We start from the raw sequence: 19956 nt of genomic DNA, 5'->3' as shown, positions 1-19956 counted from the left end.
AGGCAGAACTGGAATGGAGCCTCTTGTGCTATATGCACTGCAGTCTGCTATATACCCTGCCTGCCTATATACACTGCCTGCCTGATATCTCTGCAGATGGATTAGTCCTCAGAAGGACTGTTTGTTGAGATAGATATGTGTCTCTAATATAGTCTGGCATACCTACACTAACTAGAAACAAGCAAATCTCTCCCTATCTCAGCAGCAGCACCTCTCCCTACACTGTCTGATCCGGAGTGACTGTGACGAGCATGGCGGCACCCGGTCTGATGACGCTGTGCGGCCAGCCAATCACTGTAATGCCACAACTAACATGGCTACGGAATTACAATGAGTGGCAGGCAATCCCTGCATGTTCATTGGCTCTCTAAAGAGCGCCAAACATGCAGAGAGGGGACCCGAGCATCCGCCCGAGCAACCCGGAAATACTCGGCATGCGCCGAGCATGTCAAGCAGTGAGATGCTCGGGCGAGCACCGAGCAGTAGCGAACATGCTCGCTCATCACTACTAAACATCTGTCCAGGTGCGTACATAGGAAACATGGGGCCCCATAGCAGAAGTTCTAAATGCCCCCCCCCCCCCCAAAAAAAAAAAAATTGAATAATTGTCGGGGTCACAGAAGAACAGAGCTCACTACTTTCCATCCTTTACATGTGCAAATTGCCTCTTCAGAGAAAAAGAGGACTTGAACTCAATAGCGCCACCTTTTCATCCTTTACATAGTAATTTTCCTCCTGCTGAAGTCCTAGATTCCTCTTTCATTGCCCCATAAAGTGTAATGCCAACAAAAGTCCACCCTAAATACAGTATGATACCCCCACGGTGTATTTCTCCACATGCACAGTATAATGACCCTTCTATACCCCACCTCAACTCCCAGGGCAAAGTATGCTGACCACAACACAGTATGATCCCTCAACTGTGACCCCCCAGAGGTAGAGAGGATGGTACATAATAAGGGAGGGTGTTATGTATAATAAAGAGGAAACCATATAACTAAGGATGACACTATACATACATGTACATGTACACTATATACTAAGGGAGTATGCTATACATAATAAGTGAGTACACTATATACTAAGGGACTGTGCTATACATAATACGGCTACATTCCTGCATCTGTGTGCAGTGTCAGTGTGCTGCCCTGTTTTACTGACGCATTGAGCATGTCCTATTCTAATCCTCAAAATCGGGTCAGAACAGGACATTCTCTGACCCTCACAGATCTCATTCTCAGATCAGTGATTTTCATGGATGTGTGAATGGATCTATAAAACTGTACGAGTCCGTGGACCATCCGATAAAAAGATCTGTCAGCACACGGACATTTCACACAAATGTGAGAATGTGGCCTAAGGGATTTTACATGTAACATCATCACTCCAAGTCACACAGCGCAGATACAGAATAATATCTACATCCAGGCACTTACCGCTGACGTCTCATCTGATCAGAGCCGGTTTCTGCTGCTTCTTCTCCATCTGGTCAGACCTTCATGTCGACATCTCCCAGCCACGACTCGTCTTGTCACGATGATCACCACAGCCCTAAAAGTAACAAGGTCACATATATTGTATACATACATGTCTCCCCCACACTGCGCCCCTGAATACAGATATGTACCCCACCATTAATATACTATTAGCCACTTAGTAATCAAAATATAAAGTGATAAGCAGCACTGTGCCCCCCATTAACTACAATCTCCACTGCCCAATAATATAAATTATTCAGTCTCTGTGACTCTCCCCCATTAACTGTAAGGCTATGTGCACACGGAAAATATACAAGGCTTCACAGTACAAGCAAAGTGAAACCCTCATCAGTTCTCCCATCAGCCCCATCATTGCTCTCCCCAGCCCCATTATTGCTCTTCCCAGCCCCACCATCCCATTATTGCTCTTCCCAGCCCCATCAGCCCCATCTTTGCTCTCCCCAGCCCCATCAGCCCCATTATTGCTCTTCCCAGCCCCATCATTCCTCTTCCCAGCCCCACCATCTCATCATTCCTCTTCCCAGCCCCACCATCCCATCATTCTTTTCCCCAGCCCCACCATCCCATCATTGCTCTCCCCAGCCCCACCATCCCATCATTCCTCTCCCCAGCCCCATCATTGGTCTCCCCAGCCCCACCATCCCATCATTGTTCTCCACAGCACCATCATCCCATCATTGCTCTCCCCCACCTTTCTTCCCCAGCGTTTCAGTAAAAAAAAAAACGTACAACTTACCTCAGTTCGCTCCCCTGCAGCATCCTCCTGGTTGCCGGACGCTTTCTTCCTAACCCAGGCGCACGCTGCAAGATGACGTCATCAAGCTGCGCGCTCCTGGGTCAGGGAGGAAGCAAAGGACGATCCCTACAGCTCCGCTGCTATTCTTCTCCTGTCAGCAGCGGAGCTGCAGGGATCGCTCCCTGCGCTGCGTGCAGGGAGCAGCAGCAGTGGTGGCGGTATGTAAGCCCCTGGACTGCTATGGGCCCATAGCAGTCGCGTGGCCTGCCTCCATTGGCGGTACGCCACTGCATCTGTCATTTCTATTCTGCATTCTCCTCCAGTACCTGGCACACTGATGGTGGTCACGGACGGCACACAGATGCCTCACGGATTGTACACATGGGCACAGATAGCACCGGTACTGTTTACCAGTACTGGAAATATCAGGACGTGTGAAAGAGGCCTTACACTGATACTTTGTTGCAGTCGCCTTTGATTTTCTTGCAGCATTCAGTCTTTTTGGGTCAGGGTCTGTTACAAGAGACATCTGGAATTGGTGATCTTTGCCCGTTCCTCCTTTCAAAAGCTCCACATCTGTCAGATTGTGGGGGGCATCTCCTGTGTACAGAGCCTTATTAAGGTCCCACAGATTTTCCATTCAGTTCTGGACTCGGGCGTAGCCATTCCAGAACTTACATCTTCTCCTAGTGAAGCTTTTCTTATGGTGACTTAGAGATTGCTTAGGGTCATTGTCGTACCAAAAGGTGAAAATCCTCTTTATCTTCCTCATAAAATTTAAATATAATATTTCAGGTTACAATATTCAAAATTAATAACATAAATTTTATTCTTGGCAGATGACTGTACCAGGAGCTCCGATGGACATCTGATATCTTTAGAATTTAAAGCGGAAGATTGTAGTATCACACGAGATACATGCACACAGCATGCCGACATCTCAGCTATACCCCCAGCCGTTCATAGGAGAGATCAATCATCTGATGATTTTAATGAACAATTATCTCCGAATTCATCACAGACTGTTAAGCTAAATAAAAGTCACAGAAGAAATGCTGAGGATAAAAGCCATCCTACAAGGAAAAAGCCATATTCATGTTCAGAATGTGGGAAATGTTTTACACTTAAATCAAATCTTGTTACACATGAGAGAATTCACACAGGAGAGAAGCCATATTCATGTTCAGAATGTGGGAAATGTTTTACACTTAAATCAAATCTTGTTACACATGAGAGAATTCACACAGGAGAGAAGCCATATTCATGTTCAGAATGTGGGAAATGTTTTACACTTAAATCAAATCTTGTTACACATGAGAGAATTCACACAGGAGAGAAGCCATATTCATGTTCAGAATGTGGGAAATGTTTTACACTTAAATCAAATCTTATTACACATGAGAGAATTCACACAGGAGAGAAGCCATATTCATGTTCAGAATGTGGGAAATTTTTTACTCATCAATCAACTCTTATTCAACACCAAAGTCATCATACAGGAGAGAAACCATTTTCATGTTCAGAATGTGGGAAATGTTTTACACATAAATCAAATATTGTTATACATGAGAGAATTCACACAGGAGAGAAGCCATATTCATGTTCAGAATGTGGGAAATGTTTTACTTATAAATCATCTCTTATTCAACACCAAAGTCATCATACAGAAGAGAAGCCATTTTCATGTTCAGAATGCGGGAAATGTTTTAGACTTAAATCGAATCTTATTTTACATGAGACAATTCACACAGGAGAGAAGCCATATTCATGTTCAGAATGTGGGAAATGTTTTACACTTAAACCAAATCTTGTTACACATGAGAGAATTCACACAGGAGAGAAGCCATATTCATGTTCAGATTGTGGGAAATGTTTTACAGTTAAATCATCTCTTATTCAACACCAAAGTCATCATACAGGAGTGAAGCCATTTTCATGTTCAGAATGTGGGAAATGTTTTACACTTAAATCACATCTTGTTGTACATAAGACAATTCACACAGGAGAGAAGCCATATTCATGTTCGGAATGTGGGAAATGTTTTACACAGAAATCAAATCTTGTTACACATGAGAGAAGTCACACAGGAGAGAAGCCATATTCATGTTCCGAATGTGGGAAATGTTTTACACTTAAATCAAATCTTGTTGTACATAAGACAATTCACACAGGAGAGAAGCCATATTCATGTTCAGAATGTGGGAAATGTTTTACACACAAATCAAATCTTGTTATACATGAGAGAATACACACAGGAGAGAAGCCATATTCATGTTCAGAATGTGGGAAATGTTTTCTTTTGAAATCATATCTTCTTAAACATGAGAGAATTCACACAGGAGAAAAGCCATATTCATGTTCAGAATGTGGGAAATGTTTTACACTTAAATCACATCTTGTTACACATGAGATAATTCACACGGGAGAGAAGCCATTTTCATGTTCAGAATGTGGGAAATGTTTTACACAGAAATCACATCTTGTTACACATGAGAGAATTCACACAGGAGAAAAGCCATTTTCATGCTCAGAATGTGGGAAATGTTTTACTCAAAAATCAGCACATAACCGGCATAAGAAATCTCACAGAAGTAGTCATTTTATGGTCATATTATAAGAAAAGAACACGGCATCTTGAGACCTTAGTTTTTTATGGTCCTATTACCTTCCTGAAGTGACACTCTTTCTCTTAAATCCTTTGGCTACAAGCTGACCATCATAGTTACACCAGCAGTGGTCACTATGATAACATACAAAATGGGGAACGTGCCTCCATTTCCATTATTCTATTTCCCTCTTGTAGGTTGAATATCTCTTTGGTGGCGGCTCCACCCTGGTAGTAATCTACCACCAGCAGGAGGGTGATGGCGCCTCTTCTCATGGACAGAAGCCCCATCCATCTCATGTAGCCCCCCAGACACCACACAGCAGATCCATTACTCACATATTACTTACTCACAATTGATAACTGTTCTTCTCGTTCCTGTGACTGAGAACTTACAGTTTGTGTTTGTTTTTCTGTGTTCTGCTCTTTTGGCTTCATCATTATTGATTATCTGCACATTAGATAGAAGGTTTCTCTTCCTGATGCCCTTTTTCCGTATTTGTTTGTTACTCTTTGTGGCTCGGGGAAGATATTAATATGAAATATATAGAATCTTGTAGTTATTTATTGCCAATAAAGGAAGCTTTACTGCTCACAGTGGTTTGTATAGCTCTTGTCAGACATGTCCGCATCCTGGTTGTTGTTCTGGAGATGATGGTATGATCGGGATAGGACGTCTCGTCTAGTTGGTGAAGCATGTGTCCCTGAGATGTGTCCATGCATCCAGCCTCTCCATGCCGTGCAGAACGTTATGTGGACTGTTGATGTGCACAGAGCGAGCTGTCAGCTCTCCAAACTTTTGAAGAACAGAAAGAGGGACAGATTACTCGCTGCAAATTTTGGCCACTCCCCTGGCCACACCCCAATCCACGCCTATTTACCATTTCTGGATTTTAATCAGCCAGTGCCGGCACAACGTCACCTGTGCGTCCTGCTCCTCTTTAGTTGTGGATTATTTTTTGTTCCTTCATTCACAGTCGGAGCCGTCAGAACTTTCTCACCTTTCTGTAGCTTCTCTATACGACATCCGGCTTTTTTGTGTCTGTAAGGCCGTGTTCACACTTTGCAGAAATCCTGTGTTTTTTTGTTTTCTGCAGATGTCCGCACCAAACTCCACAATAACAATCTTCTCCCCTTATTTGATGCGTTTCTGGTGCAGATGTAAAGCCGCCTTTTTATTGTGCTTAAACTAACTGCAGAGTTTTACATGTGGTTTTTTTTAGGCTCAATATAGAAGACAAGAAATAAAGAAAAGCACCGAAACTGCAGAGTTCAGCAGCGTCCCTGGGAGGAAAGCGGGCGCACTTTTCATGAAATCACATCTACTTTTGCATGGACATTTAAAAACAGCAGGATTTTTCTGCAAAAAAAAAAGCAGGATTTATGCTATATGTGAACAAGGTCTAAATGTCTAAGCAAAGTGGATGTGATTCCATGAAATCTCCGCTCTCTGTGGTCTGAAGACGCTGCTGAACTCTGCGGTTTTGGTGCATTTTCTCTACTTATTCTACTTCTGAAAGAAAACGCAAGAAAAAAAAATCGCAGTTGCATTTTTAAGCGAATAAAAGCTTTTCTGTACTATTAAAAAGCATTAAAGGGGTTGTGCACTACTTTAGATTACCCCCCATTGTATCCCCTGGGGTCCCTAAGGATTTTTGTAATTACCTTACGTTGAAGATACTGCCTGGGAGCGGCGCTATCACTGGCCGCTCACAGGCATCACGTGACCGGCGCTATCACTGGCCGCTGACAGGCATCACGTGACCGGCGCTATCACTGGCCGCTGACAGGCATCACGTGACCGGCGCTATCACTGGCCGCTCACAGGCATCACGTGACCGGCGCTATCACTGGCCGCTCACAGGCATCACGTGACCGGCGCTATCACTGGCCGCTGACAGGCATCACGTGACCGGCGCTATCACTGGCCGCTCACAGGCATCACGTGACCGGCGCTATCACTGGCCGCTGACAGGCATCACGTGACCGGCGCTATCACTGGCCGCTCACAGGCATCACGTGACCAGCGCTATCACTGGCCGCTGACAGGCATCCCGTGACCGGCGCTATCACTGGCCGCTCACAGGCATCACGTGACCGGCGCTATCACTGGCCGCTCACAGGCATCACGTGACCGGCGCTATCACTGGCCGCTGACAGGCATCACGTGACCGGCGCTATCACTGGCCGCTCACAGGCATCACATGACCGGCGCTATCACTGGCCGCTCACAGGCATCACGTGACCGGCGCTATCACTGGCCGCTGACAAGCATCACGTGACCGGTGCTATCACTGGCCGCTCACTGGCATCACGTGACCGGCGCTATCACTGGCCGCTCACTGGCATCACGTGACCGGCGCTATCACTGGCCGCTGACAGCCATCACGTGACCGGCGCTATCACTGGCCGCTCACAGGCATCACGTGACCGGCGCTATCACTGGCTGCTCACAGGCATCACGTGACCGGCGCTATCACTGGCTGCTCACAGGCATCACGTGACCGGCGCTATCACTGGCCGCTCACAGGCATCACGTGACCGGTGCTATCACTGGCCGCTCACTGGCATCACGTGACCGGCGCTATCACTGGCCGCTCACTGGCATCACGTGACCGGCGCTATCACTGGCCGCTGACAGCCATCACGTGACCGGCGCTATCACTGGCCGCTCACAGGCATCACGTGACCGGCGCTATCACTGGCTGCTCACAGGCATCACGTGACCGGCGCTATCACTGGCCGCTCACAGCCATCACGTGACCGGCGCTATCACTGGCTGCTCACAGGCATCACGTGACCGGCGCTATCATTGGCCGCTCACAGGCATCACGTGACCGGCGCTATCACTGGCCGCTCACAGGCATCACGTGACCGGCGCTATCACTGGCCGCTCACAGGCATCACGTGACCGGCGCTATCACTGGCCGCTCACAGGCATCACGTGACCGGCGCTATCACTGGCCGCTCACTGGCATCACGTGACCGGCGCTATCACTGGCCGCTGACAGCCATCACGTGACCGGCGCTATCACTGGCCGCTCACAGCCATCACGTGACCGGCGCTATCACTGGCCGCTCACAGGCATCACGTGACCGGCGCTATCACTGGCCGCTCACAGGCATCACGTGACCGGCGCTATCACTGGCCGCTCACAGCCATCACGTGACCGGCGCCATCACTGGCCGCTCACAGGCGTCACGTGACCGGCGCTATCACTGGCCGCTCACAGGCATCACGTGACCGGCGCTATCACTGGCCGCTCACAGGCATCACGTGACCGGCGCTATCACTGGCTGCTCACTGGCATCACGTGACCGGCGCTATCACTGGCCGCTCACAGGCATCACGTGACCGGTGCTATCACTGGCCGCTCACAGGCATCACATAACCGGCGCTATCACTGGCTGCTCACAGGCATCACGTGACCGGCGCTATCACTGACCGCTCACAGGCATCACATAACCGGCGCTATCACTGGCCGCTCACAGGCGTCACGTGACCGGCGCTATCACTGGCCGCTCACATGCATCACGTGACCGGCGCTATCACTGGACGCTCACAGGCATCACATGACCGGCGCTATCACTGGCTGCTCACAGGCATCACGTGACCGGCGCTATCACTGGCCGCTCACAGGCGTCACATGACCGGCGCTATCACTGGCTGCTCACAGGCATCACGTGACCGGCGCTATCACTGGCCGCTCACAGGCGTCACGTGACCGGCGCTATCACTGGCCGCTCACATGCATCACGTGACCGGCGCTATCACTGGCCGCTCACAGGCATCACGTGACCGGCGCTATCACTGGCTGCTCACAGGCATCACATAACCGGCGCTATCACTGGCCGCTCACATGCATCACGTGACCGGCGCTATCACTGGCCGCTCACATGCATCACGTGACCGGCGCTATCACTGGCCGCTCACAGGCATCACGTGACCGGCGCTATCACTGGCCGCTCACTGGCATCACATGACCGGCGCTATCACTGGCCGCTCACATGCATCACGTGACCGGCGCTATCACTGGACGCTCACAGGCATCACGTGACCGGCGCTATCACTGGCCGCTCACTGGCATCACATAACCGGCGCTATCACTGGCCACTCACATGCATCACATAACCGGTGCTATCACTGGCCACTCACAGGCATCACTTGACCCCCGGCTGCGGCCGGCTCTGACATCCGCTGATGTCACGATAAGTGCTGGCAGCAGCCGGGGGTCTTTGTCTTCTTCATCCCAGGTGGTTGCCAGGCTGTGTGCCCCCCTCCCAGCGTCACACCCGGCATCTACAGCGCGCTCTGCCTCTCCCCATTCATTGGGAAAATGTGCGGTGGATGCTGAGTGTGACGTGGGGGGTAACCCCGCCTACAACCCAGCAGCCACCGCGGGAACCCCAGCACTGAGTCATACCTCACTTGTCGTGACATCAGCGCGGGATCACGTGATGCCCGTGAGCAGCCAAGGATAGCGCCGCTCACAGGCAGAAACAGCAACGTAAGGCATTTACAAAAAACACTTAGGGGCCCCGAGGGGATATATTGGGGGATTAACCTAAAGTAGTGCACAACTTCTTCAAAAAACTCTGCGTCGTTACAATTTCAAGGACACCAAATATGTCCGTGTTATTTGCTGATTAGTCACGTTCATTATTTGTTAAAAAACACATTCAAAATGACTTTTTTTTTCATTATCAAGTGTTTTTCATTATTACTTTTTAGTAATTTTATAGGATGAAAAAATCTCTTATTCTCCCTCTAGAATTCAAATACATGTAATGGCCCAAAGTTATATGTGTATGTACCTTTAAGATGTAGCAGAGTCAGTAGCTACCTCATTATGATAATGTACAGAACGGTTTATATAGGCATAGAGTGATGTACTTACTGTGTTCTGCTATCAGATTACTAAGAGTTAATGAATTAGCCCTGCTTTCCATATATGATAATAAGGTCACATGGTTATACCAGGTAACTGAGCTCCTGGGCTTAGCTCAGTGTGCTCAGGGAGAACTCGATAGGCTTTCCGGCTGTTTTTGGTAATCTGGTTCACTCGTACGGTGTCCATTTTAGTACATGATCAGATATCAAAATCAAACATCAGAATGATGTTAGTTTGAGGCTAAATACCCTGTCTGAGGACTGATTTTCACAAGTGACTTTGATAACTGACTTTTACAACTGTAATAATAATTTTTAAAAAGTCACTGTTCGCTGATGGGACTTGAACCCAAAAATCTACATCTAGAAGCCAGTGCACTAACCATTGAGCCATAAACTAACTTGAAGAAACCTACGAGTTCTATTTGTTTATGAGATTTTCAGTGCAAACCTGTCTGAAACTGATAGGGACTTTCAGAAATACCTCCTCCAAGCCAAATTCAATTGACGTGTGATTTTGATGTGTGAGTCTGATGGGTGACTTTCTTCAAACATCAGAATCTTAATGACTTTTAGTCACCCTGAGTATTGTCATGGTTGATCTCATAAGACAAGAAAAGCTACCAGCTACTATCACTTGACTGAATAGCTCAATGGTAAAGCATCAGCCTCTGAAACTACAGTGTCTGGGTTCAAATCCCAATAGGAATATTATTATTATTTTTTTAATTATGCTTATTTAGTACACAAACTACAGGGATGTTTTACTTTTAATATCTGACATTTTGATTGTAAATCCAAGAGTTTCAGACACGCTGTTTATTTGCATGGTAAATTACATATCCAAAGTAAATTGGGAGGCACTAATTTACTACATATCTATTTCCAAGTGACTGTACATTTGCATAATTTCTTAAAGGGGTCTAATGATAAAATTTCTTTATTGTAAATTTTTCTTTCCATCCACCCAAGAACTGGCTGCAAATTCGCAATTTACTTTTGCTATATAATTATTCTTAATAGTGTTGAGCGAGCATGCTCGACACCGCTCGGTACTTACCCGCATCTCGCTACTCGGGATGTTTGGCGAGCACCGAGCATTTCCGGGTTACTCGGGCGGGAGCTCGGGTCTCCGCCCTGCATGTTTGGCGCTCTTTACAGAGATAATGAACATGCAGGGATTGCCAGCCAGTCACTGTAATGCCGCAGCCATGTTGGTTGTGGGCATTGCAGTGATTGGCAGGCCACACAGCGTCACCTCGAGTATTTAAAACCGGGCGCCGCCATCTTGGACACAGTCGCTCCGGATCAGACAGTGTAGGGAGAGCGCTGCTGAATTAGGGAGAGATATATACTGCGAAATAGTTAGTGCAGGGTCTGTAAAGGCTGGCAGATCAAACAAACAGTCCTTCTCAGGACTAATATCCATCCCAGATATCAGGCAGGCAGGCAGGCAGGCTGTATAGGAGACGCAGCGGTTATACCAGCAAACGCTGCATTACAGTCCTGTGTGCTACTGCTGCTCAAATTGCTGGACTTATCACCCCGGTCTCAGGGGCCAGGAAAAATCCTTTTTTTTTCATCTAAATCCTCTTTTTTTTTTTTCCTCCTTCAGATTGTACAAATACCCGTCTTATTAACCTTTTGGTGTTTCCCCCCCCCCCCAAAAAAAGTGTGTCTGTGAGTGTTCAGACACAAATATATCTGTTTAAAAGAGTCTGGTGTACGCCACATAACTATAACTGTGGTTTTGCAGTTCCACGGTTTAAATCTCTGTATTATCCACTTTTTGGCCTTTTTTACATAAAAAAAAACAGTTTGAGTGTCTCGCTCACTGTTCACACACAAATCTATCTTTTTAAAAGATTCTGGTGTAGGCCAGAGAAATAGAACTGTGGTTTTCCTCTTCCACGGTTCTAATCTACTCTTTATTACCCTTTTTCCATTGATAGTGCGAGTGTAAGCTATTTTACTTCATTTACAATGGGCAAGGCGCGTGGCAAGGGACGTGGAACTGGACGTTCTGGTGATGGTGCGTGCAGAGGACGGGGCCGTGGCCAAGGTGAAAATGTGCCACAACCAACAGCCACATCTTCTCGCTCCCACTTCTTGACCGAATTACTAGGGAAGCACACAACAACACCAGTATTGAGAACTGATCAGTGTGAACAGGTTATTAATTGGATAGCAGATAATACTTCCAGTTGCCTGGGCACCACCACCTCCGGTCTGTCCTCCACGAGGTCAAGTTTTAGAAGCCGTGAGTCTCGACCGCATACTCCTCCTCACCCTGATGCTCCTTCCTCCCACCATGCCGAGTATCGTCAGACAGCAACTGATCCCACAGTTGGACACTCTGAAGAGCTGTTCACTGGTCCATTTCCATATTTGTGCCCCTCGTCTGCTCTGCTTGAAGTGGTGGAAGAGGCGATCCCATGTAGCGATGCCCAAATATTTGAACAGCCACGGCCACAGGAAGTCGACGTTGGCAATTTGTCACAAGAGGTGGACGATGACGAGACACAATTGCCACGAAGTGAAGAGGAGGATCGTGGTGCGGGAGTGGAAGAGGAGGAGGTGGTGGATGATCTAGTAACTGACCCAACCTGGCAGGAGGACATGCAGAGCGAGGACAGCAGCACACAGGGGGAGGGAGGCAGAGTACCCCAACAGGCAGGAAGAAGCAGTGTGGTGGCCGCACACAGAAGGCGGGCAACCGTTCCCCATAACACCAACACAAGGGACGTTGCCAGTACAACCGGTAGGTCTTCCAGAATCTGGAATTTTTTTAAGACTCTGCTGATAACCCCAAAAAGGCCATTTGTACCTGACGCGCCCCCTGGGCCTGTGCTGTGCAGGGGAATACCCGGAGCCGGATCGCTGTTGTACAATGCTGGGGGTTGTAGTCTCCGTGTGGCGGTGACCTGGTCAGTGCCCAGGGTGGTCAAACCAGTGGCAGTCTTAATGTACAGCAAATGTCCGACTACGCCACCCGTGGATTACGGTCAGTGGGGACCGCCGCTGCTCTGCCGACCGCTGAGGCTGATGTTGTTTGCGCAGCCGAGTATGGGATAACTCCTCACGGAAGAAGTATTGCCTTAGGGCAGCTAATGCGAGAGATGATGGGAGTGATGGTGTGAGGGTCCCAGTGCCAATGGTGCTGGTGCGGCAAGGAATCACAGAGACGTGAGGTGCAGTTCAGGGTCTTTACTGATGGTACAAGGCAGACCCTCCCGGGAGTACTGGCTAGTATAAGGGGCCTGGTCAGTCTGCGAGCAAGCAGGAGTTCCCCTGGCCAGGTGGAGTTGTAGGCCTCCCCATTTATCTGCACTCTTCCTGGCTACCTTGCTGTCAGCGGTTACAAGTAGCCCACGTCCCTGAGTATACCGTGTGGTGCTCACCCGTATGGCTGGTGACTTGGGGCCTTCTGTTAGCCTCCGCTCCTGGATGGCGGCGCTGGTCCCTTCTTTGTGACTGAGCCTCCGGGCTTCTATGGCCAGAGGACCTGGAATCCCCTGCCGGCTGGTTTCTGCTGCTGGGTATAGATCAGTCCCCACAGCCTCGGACTCCTGTGTCCGGTTTTAGTAACTTCAGCCAGGGCGAGCTATATCTCTGCTCACAGCCCCTGGCCTTCAGCTGCTGCTCCTACAGAGCTCCTGTTCTCACTTTCCCTCTCCAGGCTCTGACTGCTCTGCTTGTTCTGCAGGCTCTGTCTCTGTCTGCAGCTTCACTCACTAATCCCGCCCCAGACCCAGTTTATAAGGGCAGATTCCTCCCCTCCCAGGTCTGGGTGGGCCGTGTTGCATGCTTAGGGCTCCTGACCAGAGAAACCTCCCACTTGCTCTCAGACATAATATCTCTATTACTGTGGCAACCAGATCCCAGGGGTGTCACATTCCCCCCTAGTAAATTTTAGTACTCCGGGACTAAACACATTTTTAAAACATAATAACAGGGTATAAACAATAATACGATAACATATTTACAAGAAGCTTTAGTTCTTTAAAGGTCACGGCGTGTCTGCAACCGGGTGTCCATATCACCCAAGGTGAAGTTTTAAGGGAAGTAGGGGGGAACCTGTCCAAAGCAAACCCCTTGCGTTGTCCTTGGGCGTGGCTGCAAGGCTGGAGCTAGCTACTTTGGGCCGCAAGTAGGCCACGCCAGACAGGTTTTTTCTTCTGCGGCCGTCTTCGCAAGAGGCACCAAGGTGCAACTATCTACAAAACTGTTCCGGTTATCCAGCGTCCATAACCTGTTAGTCCATAAAAATCTGCAGGGTAACTGAGAAACATAATTAATAACAGGCAACAAACATAAACCATAAACAGTTAGCAGATAAATTCACAGTGCATTAGTTTAGATTCTCCAGCGAGCGGGCATCTGACCTCTAGTGACTCTAGTGGACCTACGGAGCTCACTAACTGGTTCTGCACTACAGGGTGTAGGAGGTGTTATGGGTAAGCTGGGCAGCTGTCTGCGCACTCTTTGGCTCACTAGGGGCACGGCAGGCTCACTACTAGCAGAGGGTTGATCCTCCTGTACTGCTGGTGTGGACTCTTCTGCCTCTTGGGCCGGCTGCTCTTCCAGCTCTACCGGTTCCTCTGTAGGCACTTGCGGGGCTGGCTGGAGAAAGGTGAGGACGGGTACCACGACAGCGCCGTTTACTTGTGTCCAAGACCGGGGGAAGTCTCCGAGTACGGTACTGATCATTTCTTCCCTTTCCTCTGCGGGTTGAGGGTTTTCTTGATCTTCTTCAGGGCTTTGCAGCTGCTCGGGACACTTCTTCAGGTGGTCTCTGGAGACAATGGCTGTGGTTTCTCCTCCATCCTTACTGATTACGCAGATTTTTGGGTTCTCATGGCTTGATGGCAGTACGGTGTACGGGTCCTTCTCCCACTGGTCGTCTAACTTGTGGAGCCGCCTCTTCCTCTTCAAGACCTGCTCTCCAGGTACCAGGGGAACAGCGGGAGCATACTGGTTATAAGCCTTCTCTTGCCTTTCTCTAGCTTGAGACAGACTTCGCTTGACGCTCTCCTGTACTTTCCGATACTGCTGCTGCCGTTCTGTATCCCAGTCTGCCTCTGGCGAGGTGTCCTCAGGCATCAGGACTCCCATATCCAGGTCAATAGGCAGCTTACCAGGTCTTGCTCTCATTAGGTAAGCCGGGGTACAGTTGGTGGAACCTACAGGGATGTGGTTATACAGGTCCACCAGATCGGGCAGTTTCTCAGGCCACAGACTGCGTTCTTCCAGGGGCAATGTTTTTAGCAGATCTATCACCACCTGGTTCATCTTCTCGCAGAGTCCATTGGTTTGAGGGTGATAGGGCGTTGTTCTTATCTTCTTGCAGCCATACAGGTTGCAGAACTCCTGGAAGACCTCCGCTTCGAAGGCTGGTCCTTGGTCTGTCAACACTTGGTCCGGGTACCCGTGTGGACGGCAGAAGTGCTGCTGGAAGGCTCTAGCTGCTGTTTGAGCCGTTAAGTCCTTGACCGGGACCACCACCAGGAACCGGGAGTAATGATCTACGATTGTGAGGGCGTAGACATACCCAGATCTGCTTGGAGCCAGTTTCACATGGTCCAGGGCTACCAGTTCCAGTGGCTGTCTGGTGATGATGGGCTGCAGGGGAGTCTTCTGGCTGGCTCGGTCTTTTCTTCTCAGGTGGCACGGGCCACAGTCTCTGCACCACCTCTCGATGGCTCCTCTCATGCCTACCCAGTAGAACCGTTCACGCAACAAGAACTCCAGCTTCTTCCATCCAAAATGCCCTGCTCCGTTGTAGTATGCCTCCAGAACCATAGCCGCGTCTCGTCTTGGGACCACTACCTGCCAAGTCAACTCATGTGTTCGAGAGTTAACCATTCTCCGGCACAGCTTCTCCCTGTAGAGGAACAGCTTACTTTTCTCCTTCCACAGTTGCTTGGTCTCCTCCGGAGCATCTGGGTCAAGACGGGCATCGGCCTGGGTCAGCATTTCCTTCACCAAATGGACTGCGGGATCACTGTCTTGCGTCTCCGCCCAGTTGTAGTGGGGCAAGGGATTGAACGTCACGGAGCGCCTGTCCTTCACACGGTGGGAATACAGGGTAATCCCATGACGGTGGAACGCAGGGAGCTCAACTTCTTCCAGATCTTCTGGATCTTCCCCTACGTCCGGTAAGTTCAGCATTCTAGACAGGGCATCCGCGTTGGCATTTGAGCGTCCTGCCCGGTATTTGATGGTGAATTCAAAGTTGGACAGGCGGGCCATCCATCTCTGTTCCAGGGCACCGAGCCTTGCAGTGTCCAGGTGTGTCAACGGGTTGTTATCCGTGTACACGGTGAATTTGGAGGAGGCAAGGTAATGCTTGAAACGTTCGGTCACTGCCCACACTACTGCCAGGAACTCCAGCTTGAATGAGCTATAATTCTCAGGGTTCCTCTCCGTGGGCCGTAGCTTTCGGCTGGCGTAAGCGATTACCCGTTCTTTCCCTAGCTGGATCTGGGACAGTACGGCTCCTAGCCCGATGTTGCTTGCGTCCGTGTGGTGGATAAAGGGCTGGCTGTAGTCTGGATATGCCAGGATTTCATCCCCCGTGAGGGCCATCTTCAGCTGGCAAAAGGACTCCTCTTCCAGCTTTTCCCACCTGAAGGGCGGCTTCTGGTTTTTGGCTTTCCGAGATTGACCTATCAGGAGGTCCTGCATAGAGGCTGCCATTTTGGTGAAACCGGGAATGAATCTTCGGTAGTAGCCTACCAACCCGAGGAACTGCCGCACTTCCTTTATGCTGGAGGGTCTTGGCCAGTCCTTAATCACGGTGATCTTATCAGGGTCGGGAGCCACTCCATCAGCACTCACCACGTGTCCCAGGTACTGCACCTTTGGTTTCAGGAGATGACACTTGGAGGGTTTCACCTTTCATTTATGATGGAGGAATTCTGAAAGCCACAAAGCCTATTCTATTGGGTCATCAGGTGACCCTTACTATTCTTAAAGGGCCATCAGTCGGCCCTCGCTATTGTTAGAGAGCCATCAGCTGGCTATGCTTTGTTGTTCCCATTATTAACAAGTGGGTCTCCTATACTGTTATTGCGTATGCAGTGACTGCAAGGGATGCCAAAATATTTACGCAACCCAATACTCCATTGAAGAGATATAGAGGAGGGTCCCAGTAAAAAGAGTGTTCCCCTAATAAAGTATCTGGTCTCCTATAGTTGTAATGCCCATGCTGTGACTGCAAAGGCTGCCAAAATTTGGGAAAAAAACCCACTCACAATTTAAAGACACATAGAGCAGGGCCACAGTAATGAGTACATCATGTTCCCATTAGGAAGGAGAGGGTCTGCTATACAGTTATAGGGTATGCAGTGAGTCCAATGGCTGCCAAAAGTTGGGAAAAACCCCACTCACAATTTAAAGACACGTAGAGCAGGGCCGCAGTAACAACATATTCCCATTAGAAAGGAGAGGGTCTCCCATACTGTTTGCCTATGCAGTGAAGCAACGGCTGCCAAAAATTTGGAGGAACTCCAATGCCCCTTGCAACAGACGCAGAGATCAGAGAGCCTCCTGAAAACAATGTTCCCATTATTAGGAAGTGGGTCTCCCATAGTGTTTGCCTATACAGTGAAGTAACGGCTGCCAAAAATTTGAAGGAACTCCAATGCCCCTTGCAACCGATGCAGAGGTCAGAGAGCCTCCTGAAAACAATGTTCCCATTATTAGGAAGTGGGTCTCCCATAGTGTTTGCCTATGCAGTGAAGCAACAGCTGCCAAAAATTTGGAGTAACTCCAATGCCCTTGCAAGAGACGTAGAGGTTAAAGAACCTCCTAAAAACAATGTTCCCATTATTAGGAAGTGTGTCTCCCATACTGTTTGCCTATGCAGTGAAGCAACGGATGCCAAAAATTTGTGTTTGCCTATGCAGTGAAGCAATGTCTGCCAAAAATTTGGAGGAACTCCAATGCACCTTGCAAGAGACATAGATATGTTGATATGGTACATATGGTGGTGGAGGATGAGGATAAGGAGGAGGACAAGAGCAAATAGACAAAATCAGGAAGCGTATACCCATGTGTGGGTGTGAAGACAGAGGTGCATGGGAATAGAGTTAGTCCTCCCCAAAAAAGACACTATATTTGAGTTTATGTTACGCTGCTATCATTCGATGGTGTCGAGAAGTCTGGTTCAATCCAGCCCTTGTTCATTTTTATAAGAGCCAGCCTGTCAGCACTTTCAGTTGACAGGCAGATGTGCCCATCGGTTATAATACCACCGGCGGCACTAAAAACCCACTTTGACAAAACGCTAGTGGCAGGGCAGGCCTGGACCTTCATAGCGTAGAGAGCCAGTTCATGCCACGTGTCCAGCTTGGATACCCAATAATTATAGGGCACAGAGGAATCACGGAGGACGTTGGTACGGTCAGCAAGGTACTCCCTCACCATCTTCATAAACTTTGCAATCCTTGTGAGAATACAAGGACTCAGGACCTGTGCAATGGGAGGGTCTGAGAAAACTGTACCAGAACTTTGACAGTGTTCCCCTGCCTCTGCTGGATTGCCTTTGTACTCCTTGGTTGTCCAACGAACTGTGACCTCTTCCGCCAGCGTTTTCAGATGGGAATTTTTTCACTAATACCGCAACAAGGACCTTCTGTCACTGCCCCATTTTATTAGGCCTGTCCTGCAAATGAATAAGAGACATAAAGTTTGCCCTGTAGCGTGGGTCTAGAAGCTTCATCAACCAGTAACGACTGTCACCCAAAATTTGGACAATGCGAGGATCATGGGAAAAGCAGCGTAACATAAACTCAGCCATGTGTGCCAGACTGCAAAGAGGCAAGACTTCTGTGTCCTCATCAAGAGGACGAGTGACCATGCTCTCTTCCTTATCTTCCTCCTCCTTCCTTTCCTCAGGCCATCCACGCTGAACAGATGGTATGACCCATTGTGCAGGTAGTACCGTCTATAGCGTATGAAACTAGCTCCTGTTCTTCCTCCTCCTCATTGTCACTCAATCCACGTTGGGATGAGATGAGGCTGGGCTGTGTGTAATCACCCTGTATGGTTCCTTGCTCCATCTCATCGTGCTCTGCCTGCTATGCATCCTCTTTAATTGAGAGCAGAGAGCGTTTCAGAAGACAGAGAAGCGGGATGGTGATGCTAATTATGGCGTCATCGCCGCTCACCATCTTGGTGGAGTCCTCAAAGTTTTGGAGGATGGTACATATGTCTGACATCCATGTCCACTCCTGAGGTTTTATGTGTGGAGTCTGAACTGAATACAGACGGCCTTGTTGATTCTGGTAGTCAACAACTTTCCTCTTCTGCTCACAAATCCTTCCCAACATCTGCAATGTAGAGTTCCAACGCGTGGGGACATCGAAGATAAGTCGGTGAGCTGGAAGCTGCAAAGGCTGATGAAGCACGGCAAGAGCGGCAGAAGCTGTGGTTGACTTTCTAAAATGGACACACAGGCTGCGTACTTTGACAAGCAGATCCGACAGATCCGGGTAGGTTTTGAGAAACCGCTGAACCACGAGGTTAAGCACATTGGCCAGGCATGGTACGTGTGTTAGCTCGCCTTGCCTCAGAGCCGCCACCAGGTTCCAGCCATTGTCACACACGACCATGCCTGGCTGTAGGTTCAGCGGTGCCAGCCACAGATCTGCCTGCTCTTTCAGAGCTGTCCACAACTCTTCAACATTGTGCGGTTGTCACCTGAGCATATTAGCTTCAGCACAACCTGTTGCCGCTTGGCTGAGGCAGTGTTGCAGTGCTTCCAGCTTGTGACTGATGTGGTCATTTCGGAGATGGAGGCTGAAGTGGAGGAGGAGGAGGATGAGGTGCAGGAGCTGTAGAATGTGGGGCCAGGGCCCGCAATCCTCGGTGTCGGGCGGACGTGTTCCTTCCCAAGGTCCGACTGGGTACCGGCTTCCACTATGTCAACCCAGTGTTCCGTCAGTGAGATGTACCGTCCCTGCCCACAAGCACTTGTCCACATGTCCGTGGTTAGGTGGACTTTTCCAGTAACTGCATTGTTGAGGGAACGGCTAATGTTGTGGGACACATGCTTGTGTAATGCAGGGACGGCACACCGGAAGAAATAGTGGCGACTGGGGACCAAGAACCGAGGGACGCCTGCCGCCATCGGGTTGCAGTAAACTTCCGTCTGCACGAGCCTAAAAGGCAACATTTCGAGCGCAAGCATTCACAAAATGTGTGAATTTAGTAGTGTGGC

At 49.1% G+C, this 19956-nt stretch overlaps 1 protein-coding gene across 1 annotated transcript in view; it reads left to right on the top strand.

The window, feature by feature from the left end:
* The window catches only part of LOC141264817 (uncharacterized), a 184493-nt gene that overhangs the window by 62613 nt on the left and 101924 nt on the right, over positions 1-19956 (top strand). The window contains exons 3-4 of the mRNA XM_073677161.1: positions 3075-4778; positions 19924-19951. Coding sequence (XP_073533262.1) covers positions 3075-4778; positions 19924-19951 — 1732 coding nt within the window. The remainder of the gene's footprint in view (positions 1-3074; positions 4779-19923; positions 19952-19956) is intronic.

The sequence above is a fragment of the Phyllobates terribilis genome, unplaced genomic scaffold, assembly GCF_046119375.1.
Source record: "Phyllobates terribilis strain yellow unplaced genomic scaffold, ASM4611937v1 Scaffold_4__5_contigs__length_816908805, whole genome shotgun sequence".
Classification (NCBI taxonomy): Eukaryota; Metazoa; Chordata; class Amphibia; order Anura; family Dendrobatidae; genus Phyllobates; species Phyllobates terribilis.
This window is presented reverse-complemented; position numbering and strand designations above follow the sequence as displayed.